General features: G+C 48.7%; 1 protein-coding gene across 1 annotated transcript in view; it reads right to left on the bottom strand.

The window, feature by feature from the left end:
* Positions 1-12859: 12859 nt before the first annotated feature.
* The window catches only part of LOC144123327 (solute carrier family 22 member 7-like), a 24553-nt gene continuing 17956 nt past the window's right edge, over positions 12860-19456 (bottom strand). Inside the window, exon 3 of the mRNA XM_077656180.1 lies at positions 12860-13888. Coding sequence (XP_077512306.1) covers positions 12860-13888 — 1029 coding nt within the window. The remainder of the gene's footprint in view (positions 13889-19456) is intronic.

Here is a 19456-nt window from a genome sequence, read left to right as displayed (position 1 = left end):
TTTGTTGGTGTCGCCACCCCGTTAGAGCCAGCGCTTAGGCCTAATTCTCGCAACTTTTTTCATTGTGGTTCTCGAGGTTATAATGCGTTGCATGAACATGGCACTGTGACAGAACATAGTTTCAACGTTGAGCTCTTGATTGAGCAGATGAGGCTACATTTTTCCTCAGTAATATTGAAAAGCCAACCCTTAAAGAAGTGAATATGAAAGCAAACACAGTCATACCATACAACCTTCAGCGCTGTTTTCATTTTCAACTTATTCTGCTCTGGTTTTTACTCAAATACAGCGTTGTGCAGACAGTGAAAGCTACCCCGCGACTCTTTTCAGATTTGAACTATTGATTCTAGTGTTACATCTCTTTATCTGCGAACATAGCCAACAAAACGAGCTCGTACAGCAAAAGCAGACGGCAAGCAGACGACTCCTGCCACATCCGCGTACGCCGCCGCTGGGCTTGCAGACGGCGAAAAGAACGCGCGACGCGGGGTCACATTAGGGCAGAGCAGTTTCACAAGTTGGATTGCCGGCGGCCCCTGCAGCTAATGCCTGCTCCCGCCACTGGCACTGCTGTAAGAATTAGCCTGAATGATGATAAATAAATATGATGCAATTTTTGGGCTCCATTTCTCTGGGTAGTAAAAATTTACTCCCTTGTACTCCTAAATACCTCCCTTGTATAACATGTAAATAGAATACTCCATATATATGGAGTAAATAAAACCTCCTTTTGGGTGTGCGCTAGAGGACAAGCCATATACTTCCATTTTGTTTTTTTTTTAACAGTGCAGACCGACATCATAAATTCTTTATGAATTTTTGCATCAACTTTTTAGGGCCGGACTGACAACATAAATGCTTGACGTGTTTTTGGATGAGGTTCCCTGATGAAAAAAGGTAGTTTATCTGGTGCGCGGAGAAATCCGAGCAATATCTTTTTCAAGCAACGCCTCAAACATTTTTTTTTATTTCTCGTGCAGCAATAACGCAGATCAACTAACAGAACTTAGCAGTTAAATCTCAGTCATTTGTACCTGCCGGAGAATGCGCATATCACGCCAGAAGTATCTTAAAACACTCTACTTATTAACAGCTTCCCACTAACACCAGTTAGGAGGCCTCTTATTGGGAGTATATAAGCATGAGCCGGCGCTACGAAGAGGTACATATCAGGTGAGTGTACCGGTGTGGCATGTACTTCCAGAGATTGGAATGCCCTATTCTCGGTCTTTTCACTTGCTCCTTTGAGAGGGTCGATAGAAGCTGTTTGCAGCAATGATTGTCAGATTCTGGTCCTCGATTATGGTCAGCGAAAGTAGGCTAGCAGCACATAGAATAGTTTCGTGGATGTGGTTACATTACATGTAAGAGAACTTCACCGCAGCGGTTTCTGTGTTATGTTGAAGAGGCGTTAAAGAGAATAGAATTCACGACCATCACTTCTTTTTTGCCGTAACACTAATCTGAATGCATTATAAACCATTCAGAAACTCACCATGAATTCAGCATGTATGCAAAAGAAAATAATGAGAATGTCAGCAGAAAAAACATATCACGTCTGAATCAGAAACTCGGTCACCAGTATTAATCACCAGTGCATCAAAAACTCAACTCAGAAGTCATCAGAAATTATGAGGACAATGAATAACGGCGCAAAAAGAACGGAACAAGAAGAACCACACAGGACAAGCGCAGACTAAGAACTGGTTTAATGCCTCCTTCCTTCAACAACAAACCGCATGCGCACCAACCACAAAGACAAAAGCCATAATCATCTCGTCAAACCAATAAACTTCAACTTCTTGCGGTAAAAGCGTATGAAAGTCTCGCTAACACATTGGTCAGGCCCTAATCTCACGATTTCCAAGGCTTCGATAATTTCACGTTCTTTACTCCTCGCGCGTCCGGTAACCTTAGTCCTTCCGAAAAGTGAAGTGCGTTCTTTGAAGTGAATCAGATAAGGCATTGACATGCTCTATTAATCTAATGTTGATGCAGCGGCCAGTTTGCCCGATGTACACCTTACCACAGCTCAGCGGAATCTGATAGATAACATTCGATCTACAGTGCACAAACTTGTTTCTGCGGTTAGTGCTACACTCACTCTTCTTTTGCTTATCTGGCCTAACTAAACTGCTCAAACGCGACAGCTTGCAAGGTACAAAAAAGGACTTCTACGCCGAATTTATCGGCGACCCTCTTCAGTCCATGCGAGACCCTGTGAACATAGGGCATAGCTTCATACTTCCGCCTCTTCTGTGCATCCGCAACTCGAGGCTTTGAGTTTGGGCGGAAGGACTTCAAGAGGGACTCAGCGACTGCCTGAAGAGGGGCCAGCGGAAAACAGGACACTCAAGGATTCCGGACACACAAATATTACCAGGTCCTGTCTGAGGCAAGTGCAGAGTTCCTTTGGAATATGCAGCGACTGAGCCTACCCAAGGTGCCCAAAAAGCAGGTTGGTGCTGTTCCAGTGGTCTACCTTGGAGGGGCGGCCGTTCCTCACAATGTTGAATGTTTCCTCGACAGGAGCCCGAAGTTCAGCCTGGAAGTCCCCCTGAACGAGCACGAGACTTTGGCGGCGGCGCATAGGATTGCTGACAAACTTCAAGGCGAAGAGAACATTGCCATTTAGAATGTGTTGATACTATCCTCAACACCTTCACAGGCACGAAGAATGCGAATTCCATGGTGAGATCTGTGGTAAGTTATTTTAGAAACTCTGACCTCGCTTTGATGATGGCCGACAAAGCAGGAGGCTTTGTGGTCTTGCCTCAGAAGCTTTTTAGTGATAAGGTCTTGTCAGCTGCCTTAAAAGAACTTCAGAAGCACAGATCTGACCATCTAAAGCGAAGTCAAAGGCAATTGCACTGTTAAGGGATCTGAAACTCGGCAGACTAAAAAGTGAAATAGTGAAAACCAAGGTCCCAGTGCTCACTGTGTTCTTCAATGCAAAGAACAACAAGATGGAGTACCCCTTTAGAGCCATTGTTGCAGAAACTGGATCCTGGCAAGCTGTGGTCAGTCAGTAACTCGGGCTTCTCGGTTGACATCGGAGAGCCGTTTTACTCCCTTCCCCACGATGACCTGTTTATTTATCAGTGTACCCACAGCGCCTCTATGGAATTACAGTGGGGGGAATACAGGGCAAGAGCGTAAATGCAGGAATTACATCAACAATCAGAAATACGCAACAATGGAATCAATTAAGCATAGAAACAAAAGAGTCATTTGATGCGGCAGTTGCAACAGCACTGTCAAGTCGCTTCCATCCCCTGATACTTCGGGGAAAAAATAAAATTTTGAAGAGGTCTGTTCTACAGTATATTTCTTTCCCCTTGTTCCTGTGATCTGTACGCGACGAAATGTACTTGGGACTCAGCATGTACCGACCGGGTTCTATACCTGTTTTGGAATGAAAGATGTTGTGAAAGAATTTCATACGAAGGATTTTTCTTCGTTTTTCAAGCGTGTCCCAGCCAAAACTGTCTTTTGCAATTGTTACACTGAAGTTCTTTGAGTAGTTGGTGAAGATAAAGCAAACTGCCATGTTCTGCACTCTTTCTAATTTACGAATATTACTCACTGTCCATGGATCACACACTGTGCACTCATATTCAAGTATAGGCCGGACAGACGTCTTGTATAACAGTGCTTTTGTCTCAGCAGGCAACCGTTCTGTGTTTCTGCGGATGAACCCTAAAACTCTGCAGGGTTTAGCTGCAGTAAAATCAATATGTCGATTCCATGTGAGATTGGCTATTATGTAGACGCCTAGATATTTGTGCTCCGTCAGAGATTTTAAATTTGTTCCATTAACATTATAAGCATATTCATGAAATGTCTTTTTCTAGTGAAGCACATGTGTACTGTTCTGTTTAAGTTAATTTGCATGTTCCATGTATCGCACCATACGGCAACCCTATTTAAGTCTTCCTGTAATTTGATGATGTCATTTCGATTAGTAATTTGCCTGTACATCACACAATCGTCCGCGAATAGTCGTACACAAGAGGAAATACAATCACAAATGTCATTCACATAAATTAAAAACAGCGGGCCCAGAGCGGACCCTTGCGGTACACCAGAAGACACATCTACACCATTCGACTCTTCTCCATTTATAATCACCTGTTGGCTTCTGAAATTAAGACACTCTTTTATTCATTTAACAACTGATTCATTTATGTTATACCAGGACAGATTTTCAATCAATAGCGAGTGGGAAACATCAAAAGTTTGTTTAAAGTCCAAGAACACAGTCAACAACAACCCCTTGATCTAAAGCACCTGCTATATATGTGCAGTCCGGAACTGTATTGAACGCTCCGGGGCTGTGTCTTTCCAGAATGCGTGTGGTATTTCTTTGAAAGGTTTTTTTTGGAATTGCATAAGGTATACCTTATGAAAGTCTTACTTCCTTACAGCTCCTGCCACTCCAAACTTACCGAAAGGGCTATTGCAACCTTATGCCTCAGTAACGCGCTAGAAAAAAGCTGCTTCCATACTGTACAAGAAAGCTTTCTGCTGCAAGAGCAAAGACTAACAGAAGCAGGCTTTCCTAAGCATGTCATCAAAGGTGCGTCTGAAAAGCTTCTCAATAAAATGAAAGCCAAACCTAAGGTGATGGTAGAGAGGAAGGACAAAAGAAAGTGTGAAGTTATGCCCTACTTGCACGCACTTTGACACAACATAAAGAAGGTCGCGAGTAGGCACGGTGTCGATGTAGTCTTCTCAGCCCCGCAAAAACTGTCCAGTTTGTGCAGAAGAATTGACGATAGGAAGGGTAAAATTTCACAGTGCACAATCAATCATGAATTCAAACACGTCACCTGTGCCACCCAGATAGTGTACTGCATACCTTTATCCTACGGGAATATGTACATTGGGCAGACTGGCCGCTGTCTTAACACCCGGCTCAGAGAACATGAAAGGTCGCTTTCCACAGATGACGGGGCGAATTTGCCCAAACGTTGCAGGAAGCACAAATGCACTCCGCTCTTCAAGAACGCTTCTATTTTTGGACGCGGTAAAACTAAGAGCCAACGCGAAATTTTAGAGGCATACCATATCGTTGAACAAGCAGATCGATGTATCACACGACGGTTAGTCTATTAGATAAAGAAATAAGATTTTTGAACTCCTTAACGTAACGTGTCGCACAATGATTGCGGTCCTGATGTTTGTCAGTGATACCTTTTCTTGTAAATATGTCATGTGTGCGCAAGCGTGGTTTGATATTGAAGGGTATAAATGTGATCGTTTCTGAAATAAATGCAGTCGATAGGCCAGCGTCGCCCTGTGTTCTTGTTCTGTGTCTCCGTCTTTTGCGCTGGTTTTCTTTCTGCAATCATGTACTGACTCGCCCAGCTCACCACTCTACTGGTATACCTTTTCTTGTGATACATTTTCTTGTAAATATGTCATGTGTGCGCAAGCGTGGTTTGATATTGAAGGGTATAAATGTGATCGTTTCTGAAATAAATGCAGTCGATAGGCCAGCGTCGTCCTGTGTTCTTGTTCTGTGTCTCCGTCTTTTGCGCTGGTTTTCTTTCTGCAATCATGTACTGACTCGCCCAGCTCACCACTCTACTGGTATACCTTTTCTTGTGATACATTTTCTTGTAAATATGTCATGTGTGCGCAAGCGTGGTTTGATATTGAAGGGTATAAATGTGATCGTTTCTGAAATAAATGCAGTCGATAGGCCAGCGTCGTCCTGTGTTCTTGTTCTGTGTCTCCGTCTTTTGCGCTGGTTTTCTTTCTGCAATCATGTACTGACTCGCCCAGCTCACCACTCTACTGGTATACCTTTTCTTGTGATACATTTTCTTGTAAATATGTCATGTGTGCGCAAGCGTGGTTTGATATTGAAGGGTATAAATGTGATCGTTTCTGAAATAAATGCAGTCGATAGGCCAGCGTCGCCCTGTGTTCTTGTTCTGTGTCTCCGTCTTTTGCGCTGGTTTTCTTTCTGCAATCATGTACTGACTCGCCCAGCTCACCACTCTACTGGTATACCTTTTCTTGTGATACATTTTCTTGTAAATATGTCATGTGTGCGCAAGCGTGGTTTGATATTGAAGGGTATAAATGTGATCGTTTCTGAAATAAATGCAGTCGATAGGCCAGCGTCGTCCTGTGTTCTTGTTCTGTGTCTCCGTCTTTTGCGCTGGTTTTCTTTCTGCAATCATGTACTGACTCGCCCAGCTCACCACTCTACTGGTATACCTTTTCTTGTGATACATTTTCTTGTAAATATGTCATGTGTGCGCAAGCGTGGTTTGATATTGAAGGGTATAAATGTGATCGTTTCTGAAATAAATGCAGTCGATAGGCCAGCGTCGCCCTGTGTTCTTGTTCTGTGTCTCCGTCTTTTGCGCTGGTTTTCTTTCTGCAATCATGTACTGACTCGCCCAGCTCACCACTCTACTGGTATACCTTTTCTTGTGATACATTTTCTTGTAAATATGTCATGTGTGCGCAAGCGTGGTTTGATATTGAAGGGTATAAATGTGATCGTTTCTGAAATAAATGCAGTCGATAGGCCAGCGTCGCCCTGTGTTCTTGTTCTGTGTCTCCGTCTTTTGCGCTGGTTTTCTTTCTGCAATCATGTACTGACTCGCCCAGCTCACCACTCTACTGGTATACCTTTTCTTGTGATACATTTTCTTGTAAATATGTCATGTGTGCGCAAGCGTGGTTTGATATTGAAGGGTATAAATGTGATCGTTTCTGAAATAAATGCAGTCGATAGGCCAGCGTCGCCCTGTGTTCTTGTTCTGTGTCTCCGTCTTTTGCGCTGGTTTTCTTTCTGCAATCATGTACTGACTCGCCCAGCTCACCACTCTACTGGTATACCTTTTCTTGTGATACATTTTCTTGTAAATATGTCATGTGTGCGCAAGCGTGGTTTGATATTGAAGGGTATAAATGTGATCGTTTCTGAAATAAATGCAGTCGATAGGCCAGCGTCGCCCTGTGTTCTTGTTCTGTGTCTCCGTCTTTTGCGCTGGTTTTCTTTCTGCAATCATGTACTGACTCGCCCAGCTCACCACTCTACTGGTATACCTTTTCTTGTGATACATTTTCTTGTAAATATGTCATGTGTGCGCAAGCGTGGTTTGATATTGAAGGGTATAAATGTGATCGTTTCTGAAATAAATGCAGTCGATAGGCCAGCGTCGTCCTGTGTTCTTGTTCTGTGTCTCCGTCTTTTGCGCTGGTTTTCTTTCTGCAATCATGTACTGACTCGCCCAGCTCACCACTCTACTGGTATACCTTTTCTTGTGATACATTTTCTTGTAAATATGTCATGTGTGCGCAAGCGTGGTTTGATATTGAAGGGTATAAATGTGATCGTTTCTGAAATAAATGCAGTCGATAGGCCAGCGTCGCCCTGTGTTCTTGTTCTGTGTCTCCGTCTTTTGCGCTGGTTTTCTTTCTGCAATCATGTACTGACTCGCCCAGCTCACCACTCTACTGGTATACCTTTTCTTGTGATACATTTTCTTGTAAATATGTCATGTGTGCGCAAGCGTGGTTTGATATTGAAGGGTATAAATGTGATCGTTTCTGAAATAAATGCAGTCGATAGGCCAGCGTCGTCCTGTGTTCTTGTTCTGTGTCTCCGTCTTTTGCGCTGGTTTTCTTTCTGCAATCATGTACTGACTCGCCCAGCTCACCACTCTACTGGTATACCTTTTCTTGTGATACATTTTCTTGTAAATATGTCATGTGTGCGCAAGCGTGGTTTGATATTGAAGGGTATAAATGTGATCGTTTCTGAAATAAATGCAGTCGATAGGCCAGCGTCGCCCTGTGTTCTTGTTCTGTGTCTCCGTCTTTTGCGCTGGTTTTCTTTCTGCAATCATGTACTGACTCGCCCAGCTCACCACTCTACTGGTATACCTTTTCTTGTGATACATTTTCTTGTAAATATGTCATGTGTGCGCAAGCGTGGTTTGATATTGAAGGGTATAAATGTGATCGTTTCTGAAATAAATGCAGTCGATAGGCCAGCGTCGTCCTGTGTTCTTGTTCTGTGTCTCCGTCTTTTGCGCTGGTTTTCTTTCTGCAATCATGTACTGACTCGCCCAGCTCACCACTCTACTGGTATACCTTTTCTTGTGATACATTTTCTTGTAAATATGTCATGTGTGCGCAAGCGTGGTTTGATATTGAAGGGTATAAATGTGATCGTTTCTGAAATAAATGCAGTCGATAGGCCAGCGTCGTCCTGTGTTCTTGTTCTGTGTCTCCGTCTTTTGCGCTGGTTTTCTTTCTGCAATCATGTACTGACTCGCCCAGCTCACCACTCTACTGGTATACCTTTTCTTGTGATACATTTTCTTGTAAATATGTCATGTGTGCGCAAGCGTGGTTTGATATTGAAGGGTATAAATGTGATCGTTTCTGAAATAAATGCAGTCGATAGGCCAGCGTCGTCCTGTGTTCTTGTTCTGTGTCTCCGTCTTTTGCGCTGGTTTTCTTTCTGCAATCATGTACCGACTCGCCCAGCTCACCACTCTACTGGTATACCTTCGACGATTGAGAGTGTTCAGGAAATAACGTGCAGAAACGCGGCATCTGTATCGGGTAGTGTGTAGCTCCTGTTTCATCCGACATCATTTTAGCTGAAATTGACCGCTAGCTATCGCGGGTACTATCTGACGACCGTATCGTTGGGGTGTTCCAATACGGCGACTTTTTAATCCTTTTAAATATTGACCACAACGATTATTTGCCACAGGTGGTGATGGAGGTTTTAGCATCTTTTAAGTCTGCTTTTGCCAGTTTTAATTTTACCATTGAACTTCCTGATAACTTTTGTTTGCACTTCTCTGATTTAAGATTATTTTTTTACGATCCTGGCCACCTCTGCTTGGCGTACATATGCCAAGGTCGGAAAAGGCACTCCTGCCATTTGAGTCGTGCCATTTGAAGCTGGTCAAGAGGGGAATTGCGTCAACTCACCTCAGGGCTTCGTTAGCCAAGTCCTGTACACATCAGGTTCAGGTTAGCCTTGATGCTCACGTTGATCGCCTTCGCTCTGCTGGTTTTCCGCTGGCCGTTCTTCAGGCAGTCGCTGGGTCTCTGTTGAAGTCCTTCCGCCCAAGCCCAAAGCCTCGAGGGGCGGATGCACAGGAGAGGTGGAAGTATGAAGTTATGCCCTGTATGTTCACAGGGTCGCGCATGGCCTGAAGAGGGTTGCCGGTAAATCCGACGTAGAGGTCCTTTTTTCTGCACCTTGCAAGCTGCCGCGTTTGTGCAATTTTGTTAGGCCAGATAAGCAAAAGAAGAGTGAGTGTAGCACCAACCACAGGAACAAGTTTGTGCACTGTAGATCGAATATTATCTATCAGATTCCGCTGTGCTGTGCTGCCTAAGCATTGTAAGACCTGCAAGTATGATGACAAAGAATGCACTCCGCTTTTCGCCAGGACTAAGGTTATCAGAAGCGCGAGGGATAAGAAAGAACGTGAAATTATCGAAGCCTTGGAAATCGCGAGATTAGGTCCTGACAAATGTGGTAGCGAGGCTCCTATACACTTGTGCCGCAAGAAGTTGGAGTTTCTTGGTTTGGCGAGATGGTTATGGCTTTTGACTTTGTGGTTGGCGCGCATGCGCTTTGTTGTTGAAGGAAGGTGGTGCTGGCGCAATAAACCAGTTGTTAGTCTGCGCTTGTTCCCGTGTGGTTCTTCTCATGACCCGTCCCTTTTGCGCAATTATTCATTGTTCTCCTAATGTCGTACCAACTAGCCCCTAAACGCATTCTTCTAGATTTCATCAGAAATGCATGATGAGTGGGATGTCTGAAATCATGAACTCTTTATCAAAAACTCATCAAAACTTTTGTAAGAGATATACCAGAAAATTCATTGCATTTCGGTGCCTTAGCGGTAAATGAGCTTGCGAAATCCATTAGGGATGCTTATTTTGCTCTTAACAATTTTAGCCCCGCTTAAGTATGATGCAACAATGGACGATTACCCGTGGGTGACTGAGCGCCTCTTGCTTTATGAAGGTGCGCTACCAGATGTCTCTTCAAACGGAAGCAGCGGTGGTATTTTACATGTCGCCGCTTTATAGGCGGTTGTGTATATTCAGATTTATCTGTCACGCCAGCATGCCAGTATCACGTGATACCGGTTTGGGCGCAGAGTAGATAATTCATCATGATGCCGGCCGCTCCTGTGCTATTAGACGACGCAACGTTGCGCACAAAATCATGAACTTGCTCCTCAGTGCGTAGGTGCATTAAACCGAAAGGCGCCTTTGAGCATTTCGTGCTGTCGTTCTGCAGTAGCGCGGCTGTGTGCACGCAGCTTTGGGGCGAAGCTTTTGTGGCGATAGCTACATTACGGTAGCATTTCGAGCCTTCAGCGTGCCTGTGGCTGCGCCGCCACGCCATCACGTGGTTGGTCAAGTGGTGCTGAGCAGCTGCCGGCGGTGCGGCGCCGTGGCGGATCACGTGGTTGGTCCCGCGACCAAATTCCACTCAGCCAGCTGTAGCTATCGCGTCACTCCAGGTTTAACCAGAGCTAAACCACCGCCAATTTTTGTGGGTTCGTGAGCCGCGCACTAGCATCGCACGGCGCAGCGTTTATCCGTTTCGCCTCCTTCAATTGCTTCCGCCTCTGTCGGGATTCAGTCCCGCTACTTCGGGCTCATCACATGTGAATGTGAAAAGCCGTTTGTGCGTAACTTTCACTGTGCCGCTATTTAAAACGTGGGCATACTTCATCACGTTCTGACTAGCGAATATTGAATTGAGACAACGTTTTTTTCGGAGTTGTTGCCCTGAACCGGTTATGGTGTTTAGATGTCTATGTGCCGTTCAACCCGATTCGCTCGTGGGGTGCCAAATCTAGCTGACTGAAGGCACTGTATTACGTTTTTGTATTCTGTATAGAGGCAAAATGCTGGGCACAATTTGCGCTTGCTATGTTTTTAAAAAGTTCCTTTGATGATCTCGCTTGCGCGTTCCACGGAAACCGTGCAGTTTCATGGAAGGTTAAACCGGGGCGTGAGTTGGGGCGAGCAGCCGGCCACAAAACCAGCTTCAGACAGACATATAATGGCTAAATGTGGACAGTGGGAAATGCAGAAAGTGCTAGCGCACTAAAAAAACTTCAACAAGTGACAAAAGAAAGCGCCGGGTTTCCAAGCAGGCGACACTGTTTATCGACGGAAAGCGAGCTGCAATAAAGGAGCCATGGAACTTTGGTCGAACCTAATGCTTATATAAATAAAGGCGCAGAGTGCTGGATTCTCGCGGGCTCCATCAAGCACAGCGCTTCTACTAATGAGTAGTGGCTGACGACAAACTGAAGCGTTTTACGATATGAGCCACGGCCAGCTCTTTAGGTGTTTTCATTTTACAATGAATTGAGGTAAAGAGTTTGTGGGGCTCTACGGCTCCTTTTTATCCATTTAAGCAGGGCGCGCTGTCTTAAGGTGAACTAGGTGCGTATGGGTACAGCGCAACTGCGCATGACAGAACTGCTCGCGAGATGTGGCGTGTCAACGCTATGCAGTGACTTGACAAAGGCGGCCGAAGCGGGGCGTCGGGGGGATTCCGGAGAAAGCGCTGCTGGGGCGCGGTCGCGCTTTCGGTAGCCGGCGTGAGCCAACGCGATGTGCACGGACGACGGGGCGGCATTAGCAGGGAGACAGAAGATGGAAGCGGCGTCTCCGAAGATAGAACAGCTGTTTGGCGTGAGTGGCTGCTACGCGAGCAGCCTCGTTACTTATGACGCTTCGAACCCCGCTTGTGACTGTGCCTCGTCGTCCCATTCGCGCCTCAGTTTAGTTTTGCCGCGCTCAGGTATGGGGAACCTGCGCTGCCAAGGTGGCACTGCAATTGTTCCATTCGGTGAGTCAAAACTGCTTTTGTCAGTTGCTTGGGCCACTGCAAACGCGAGAACATAATCAGCGCGATTAGATACCCGCGTTTGGCTGACAGCATTTTTCTCTCGGCGTAGCCCAGATAGCTGACGCACGGCACGTGCGCCTTCGATAGAGCGCGGAGGCTCACGCCAATAAGCGCCTGAAGGTGGCGCGGAAAAGTACTAAGAGTACTACCCAAAACTGCTTGCTCCTCTCGCTAGGCAGTGTGTTATGGCGTTGCAATCGGCACTGCAAATTTCAGCTCAAGTTGCCCATTAGCGCCCGTTTTGTTGCAGTCCGAGCACTGCGCTCTCAAGAGCCTATAGACTGCATGCTCTGCTTCGCCGCTACGTTCTCTGTTGTGCCCCATTGAAAGCGTTGGTTTGGCCCGGAATAAACTGGTGTCCTATGCTGAATGTGGGTATGTCACTCGTCGGGTCAGACCATGGCTCGCGACCGCTCTTTTCCACACAAGCTCTTTCGTAAAGTAACACTCCTCTCCCAGTCCTTGTCGTAAAGGAAGTGGCTGATTTCAGTTGCCAAATCTAGCTATTCACACGAGCTTTGGCGTCTCAAGTTTCAGCTACCTGGCCATATAAACGTCACCGATTAACGTAAAAGGCACGGACGAAATTGAGCAACAAAGCGGTTGCGTCCGTGCCACACAAGCATATACGCGCAACAAAGGATGCATGCGATTTAAACACGATTCTAGAACCGTCGAGAGGGTGGCAAAGCCAAATTCTTCTGAACGCGCGGATCTCCACAGCGAGCCCGGAGATAATGCGCGTGTCACTTCTGGTGCTTAAAACCAGTTGCTGGGCGAGTTGGTATTCCACGCTTACATTCACACAGCGCGACGACGGACATGGACAAGGGGGAGGGGGAGATTGCACAAAGCGCTCTGCGGTGTCCCTCCCCCTCTTGTTCGTGTTCGTCGTCGCGCTGTGGGAACGTATACGCACTTCTAGTGCGACAGGCCCTTTGGAATACATGTAGCCTGCACGGGTGCTTCCGGCGCCGAGTCTCTCTTGTGGTGTCTCCTGCCGCGAGGCCTGCCCGCCGGACCCCTCGCCATCGGGTCGAGCGTGTCTTGCATGGCGCGCACGCCGCTGGAGGTTACTCCTATCCTCGGGGAGTGCGCCGAATCCACCGCCGCCGCAACACCGGCGTCGACGTCGGGCAGATGTTGCTCCGCGGCCATGGTGACCAGCGCCATCGAGATGGACATAGCTGCGACCGGAAAGTCCTTGCGTTCGTTCGACACGTAGTGGAATAGAATCTCTCCACAACTGCCGGCCAGACGACCCACGGCAAATGCGAACGCTAGGCCAGTGCAGCGGGCTGTGGTCGGGTACGCGGCGACGGCGAGGAAGGACCCCAAGGATGTGGTCAAGCTTCCCATGAGCCGCAGCGCGACGACCACGATGTTTCCGCTCAGCACAGTCTGCATGCGGTAAGTGGCGGCCAGGAACAGCGAAACCACGCTGAATATGAGCGCTGAGCCAACCATGACTCGCCGCAGGCCGATGTAGCGGATGGCAGGACACAGCACGACGTGCACGGGCCCAAGCAATAGAATGCCAGCGACCTCGGCTGCCGGATGCAACGGGAAGATGTCGCTCAGGTTGGCCTGACTGTAAGAGAAGTTGATAGCCGCCCAGAAACACGAGATGATCAGCGTGCGTCGACGCAACTCGGCCGAGAAGATGGAGTGCGCGCTCCGGCCAGCGGCTATCTCGGCGTTTCCGCCCCGGTAACTGTGGCTCATTGAAGCCCGGCAGACCTCGTGGGAGACGCCGTTCATGCGCGCCGCGTCCAGGGCCAGTCGCTCGGCGTCCTTGGTTCTCCACGTGGCCAAGAGCCACGGGTAGGACTCGTCCATTGTGTACAACGTAATGACCAGGAGTGACGTGGGCACCATGACCAAAAGGTAGACGATCTTCCAGCTCAGCTTGAACACGGAGACCACGGCGAATGGGACGACCGCAAAGGTCTGCGTAAACGTCAAAGGCACTTGTTCGCTCATATGTTTCACTGGTGCCTCCGACCGCAGATATAAAACGTTTACGTACACCCTATTTAAACGTCCACTGAGCAAGTCGCAGTCAGACTCAATGGGCATAAACCAATTGCCGCAAATCAGTATCTGTCTCATATATTGTTGGGCACCTGAACCGTACTATAAGGGAAGGAATAAAGCAGGGAGTGAAAGAAGAAATGAAGAAAAAGGTGCCGTAGTGGAGGGCTACGGAATAATTTCGACCACCTGGGGATTTTTAACGCCCACTGACATCGCACAGCACAAGGGTGCCTTAGCGTTTTGCCTCCATAAAAATGCAGCTGCCGCGTTCGGGTTTGATCCGGAGTTCCCGGGTTTGAACCCGACACAGAACAGAATTGCGACACAAAACTGGTGGCGTCTAAACAAGAGGTTCACGTTTCCATGCGAAGTTAGACACGAAGACCCCTATACGCCTTCTATGAGCTTCTTCAAAACTTTAGCGGGGGCTGTTCCAGCTGTCGCTAGGGCGGCCACACGTTTTCAGTGCCCCACCACATTTTCGTAAAATGAAGCCCGCCTTCGTGGTTGAAAACTTTTCACTGAATTTCTAAAATTTTTGCGAGCCGTTAAGCATGACACCTGTGGACGTACATCCCTGTTGGGCAATCCAGAGTTTGCATCCTTAAAGATAACCTGCGAAAGGGGATAATTGTCACTGCGGACGCAATGCTACCGCACTGTTTACACTGCGGGCATGCATTCTCTGTTCTAACATTGTATGGCCGTCTTTGACACAACCGCAGCGGTGGCCAAGTCGTTTGAGCATCCGCCTCGCATGCGGGAGGTGCAGGGTTCGATCGACAGTGCCGCCGGGTATACCCACCGGTGATACAATGGGTACAAGCTTCCCGTGGTCTGGTGCCCGGCTTAATCAGGGTGAAATGCTTGCGAAATGGGTGTTTGACCCCACCTCGAGTATAAGAAAAAACCCTGTGCCACTGCGCTCTTTGGCCGCAGATGCTCTTGCGTCATAAAAATTCCTTGTCATCTTTGACACAATTTATGTAAATCCAAGGAAGATGAGCGGGTAACTTGCGGCGCATTCAATTTGAAAATAAAGATGGTAGATATGGCATGTTCAGGTTCATTACGAGACACGCAGACCGAAAACTATGCGATTCCACATAACTTTACAGGATAAGCGCTAAAAGAGATGCCGCCGGCGCGCAAAATGCTCGTGAGGTAAAATAAACACCTCAACCTGTCAGCCGGGCTGATATAGTGACGAGGGATGTGAGAATAGAACTGGTGGCCTCTACTACTGCCCCAAGCCCGCCGATAATCTTGGGCGTATTTCCGTCGCCTGCAAGGTACAATATCCGGATACTCTAAAAACTGCCCCAATTTATACAGCATTTACTTTGTGGCTGTTGTCTGAGACGATCAGTGCCTTCGAATGTATATGTTCCACAACGGGGCTTGATCGCTGCACTTGTATGTTTCACATATGGGTGGTATATGGTACAGAGAAAGAGGAGCTACTTACACGCGGTGCTTTTGACAACCGTTTTAACAATTCAAATGAAATTGTCAACTAATAGATGAAAGGGTGAGACTAATAAACTGAAGGTTTCTCATCAGTCTGGTGTATAGTATTTTAGGATTAAGGAATTCCCATCATGCAATCATGTATTAGCACGCTAGCATTTATAGTGGCCATCCCCCGGATTTAGCCGTTGTGTTTTTGTATGTTTGTCTAAAGCCTACTTTGTAGCAGGCTGCCCACCTGACGCCGGGTGGTGAGCACGCTGTCTTCTAAAGAAGAAACTGACGTTCCGCTCTGGCCATCTCGGTCAAGTTGTAGGCAGCAACTTTTTAACCCTGGAGATTGTCCAGTATTCTGGTAAATAAAGAATTGAATTGAATCTTCTATGAGCTTCTCGGTGTTGGCGTTTCTCTGCCGTCTAGACGCGAGCTACCAGCACCAACTGCTACGTGACACACGTGGATGTCGCAGGCTCGACTCCCCATGTCCAGGACACCCAGATAGCCGCTCATCGAGTCCCGACCAGTTTCCGCTTGTCTGCACGCCCGTTCACCGCAGCAGCCGCCGCCTCCTGGGACTGGTCCCAGAGCATGGGCTCCTCCACAAAGAGGCACGCACTCATCGACCTGGTGAGCATACCACCACAGCGCAGGCTAGCGCGTTACCCTTGACGCTTCAGCAACCCCGTGTGCCGGACAGCTTCCATGGCGCCACTTTTGAAGGCATTTAAGATTGGCTTGACCAGTCTTCAAGCGGGTCGCCGATTTCGACCAGTGGAGCCCTGCGCAGAAGCTGCGGAACATTTATTTCGCACTCGAAGACAGAGCCAAGACTTGATTTGAGAACATGGAGGCCGATATCCAGAGATGGGACACCTTTCGCCAGCAGGTCCGGGACACGTTTGCTAACACGGACCGCCGAGATCGTGCACGGCGCCTCCTGGACGCTCGCGCACGAAAGCCTAATGAGAGCGTTACCATGTTCGTCGAGGACGTGACCCGCCTTTGTCGGCGCGCTGACCAGATATGGCGGAAGCCACGAAGCTACGCCACCTGATGCAAGGTGTGAAGGACCAACTCTTCGCTGGTTTGGTCCGAAATAATCCCCCGCAGACTGTAGCTGACATCATAAAAGAAGCGACCGCCATTGAGCGGGCCTTGCAGCAGCGCTGCCACCGAAATGGCTCCTTGTGCGGTGAGCCATGCAACAGTGTGGCCGCTCTGAGCGTGTCCAGAGACAATTCGTTGTTGCGTGTGCTCATACTCGCGCTGGTCCGTGAATAGCTCCAGAAACTGACCCTCCCCTCGCCTGATCCGACAGCTGCGGCTCTGACCGAAGATGTGCGCGACGAGATCCGCCGAGAATTTTCACCGCCTCCTCCAGTCATGCCGGAGCCACGACCCATGAGCTACGCCGCGGCTCTCCGTTCCGAGTTGCCACCCGTGCAACGTCTGCTACACCACCCGCCACCGCCGACCGCTCCGCCGCCGTCCTTGTATACCAGCGGCCCCAGCGAAGGCCTGCATTGCGTCCACCTGCTCGGAAGACGGCTGTTTGGCGCACTTCTGACCAGCAGCCGCTCTGCTACCATTGCGGGGAGGCCGGCCACCTGTATCGCTGTTGCATATACCGCGAAATCGGGCTCCAGGGTTTTTCACGGGACGCTCTCTGCCCCCGTTTCGGTGAGCGAACCCATGAAATAGAGGAATACCTTGCTGCCCGTCACACTTCCTCTACCCGCCGACCACGATCTCCGTCTCTCGCACGCATCACGTCGCCCAGCCGCCAGGTTTTCGCAAATGGGCTGCGGGACCGGTCTCCAAGCCCGCGCCGGGGAAACTGAAAGCGGGGACCTCAGGTGGGAAGGTTGCTGACAGATATTTCGGAGACCCCCGAATGCCGCCGGAGCACGCTGCCGAGATCCCGATGCCGCCGCAGCCTGATTTTGTGGTATCGCATTTCCCTGACCCCGATGCAGTTGTTACGCCGACCTCCGCGTTCACGTGACGGCTTTAGTTGATACAGGCGCGGACTTTTCAATAATAAACAAGCACCTCGCGGATCGCCTCAGCAAGGTGAAAACAGAATGGGATAGACCGCAAATTCGTACTCCTGGCGGTCGCCTCATGACGCCTGTCGGAAGGTGCACTGCTCGAGTCATCATTGCCAACTCTCCTTCTGTCGGCACCTTTTTTGTCCGGCCACACTGCTGAAAGGACCTGATCCTTGGAATGGACTTCTTGCGCGAGCATGGTACCATCATAAGCCTTCCTGGCCATCTGGTAACATTTTCGACCCCTGGAACAGTTTCAGCCGAAACCGAACCACGCAGAGCGGCCCTACACATCAGCGACACAGATGTGGTCATGCCTCCGCTATCCTGTGCCCTCGTTACCGTCATTTGTGACGACCGGTTCAGTGCTGAAGGCGTAGCAGAACAGAACGCAAAAGTGCCAAAAGAGGTATCGTCACGCTACGCAAACGGCCTGGCAGATGTCCTAGCGAATTTCTGGACCAAACGGCAACACATCACCAAGGGTACCGCAGTCGCAAACTTCGAGGGCATCCCCGAAACTCACGACTGCCTTGCCCTCCAGAGCGAAACATACACCTGTCGCACACCCCAGTTGGTCCTTGATGTGAACCCAGGCTTACCACCAACCGAGAAATAAAGACTAGTCGGCCTTCTGCATCAGTGCCAAGACTGTTTCTCGTCCACGTCGGCAGTTAGACGCCTCTCGCTAAGCACCGCGTAATAACTAACAGCAGTATACCCGACCAGTTCGGCAAAAGATATACTGTGTCTCATTGCGGGAGCGTGAAGGCATAGCTCAGCAAGTTCAAGAAATGCTACAGGATGGTGTTATCCAGCCATCGAGCAACCCCTGGGCTTCGCCTGTGCTTTTGGTTAAGAAGAAAGATGGCAATCTGCGATTTTGCGTTGACTACCGGAAGCTTACCCAGGTTACAAAAAAAGAAGTCCACCCGTTACCTCGCATTGACGACTCTCTTGACCGGCTGCGGCACGCACGCTACTTTTCTTCGCTGGAATTAAAAAGTGGTAACTGGCAGACCGAAGTTGAGCGGGATCGCGAGAATACAGCGTTCGTGACGCCGGATGGCCTTTGTGAGTTCAAGGTCCTTCTTTTCGGTTTGTGTTCGGCTCCGGCAATAATAATAATAATTGGTTTTTGGGAAAAGGAAATGGCGCAGTATCTGTCTCATATATCGTTGGACACTTGAACTGCGCCGTAAGGGAAAAGATAGAGGGAGTGAAAGAAGAAAGGAAGAAAGAGGTGCCGTAGTGGAGGGCTCCAGAATAATTTCGACCACCTGAGGATCTTTAACGTGCACTGACATCGCACAGCACACGGGCGCCTTAGCGTTTTTCCTCCATAAAAACGCAGCCGCCGCGGTCGAGTTCGAACCCGGGAACTCCGGATCAGTAGTCTAGTGCCCTAACCACCGAGCCACCGCGACGGGTTCGGCTCCGGCAACATTCCAGAGAGTGATGGACGCTGCTTTGTCAGGCCTGAAATGGCAAACGTGCTTGGTATACCTGGACGACGTCGTTGTATTTTCGCCAACGTTCGAAGCGCCTCTTGACCGTGCTTCACGCTATAAGATCTGCCGGCCTGACGTTAAGGCCCGAGAAATGCCACTTTGGTTATGAAGAGCTCCTCTTCCTGGGCCATGTCGTCAGCCATCGTGAAGTCCGGCTGGATCCTGCTAAAACAGCTGCCGTCGCCAACTTTCCCAAACCTTCGTTCAAGAAAACGGTCCGGCGTTTTTCGGGCCTTTGCGCGTATTGCCGGCGGTTCATTTCCAACTTTTCCCGACTTGCTGCACCGTTGACGCCTCTTACAAGAAAGGACGTCCCCTTCGCGTGGACAGAACAGCAGCAGCAGGGCATTTGATGAATTACAGCGCCACTTACAAACAACGCCTGTCCTTGGTCATTTCCATTCTCGTGCCGAGACTCTGGTCCACAAGGATGCCAGCAACGTGGGCCT

This window comes from Amblyomma americanum, chromosome 1 (genome assembly GCF_052857255.1).
Source record: "Amblyomma americanum isolate KBUSLIRL-KWMA chromosome 1, ASM5285725v1, whole genome shotgun sequence".
Taxonomy (NCBI): Eukaryota; Metazoa; Arthropoda; class Arachnida; order Ixodida; family Ixodidae; genus Amblyomma; species Amblyomma americanum.
The sequence above is the reverse complement of the archived record's forward strand: the minus strand, read 5'-3'. Positions and strand labels throughout refer to the sequence as shown.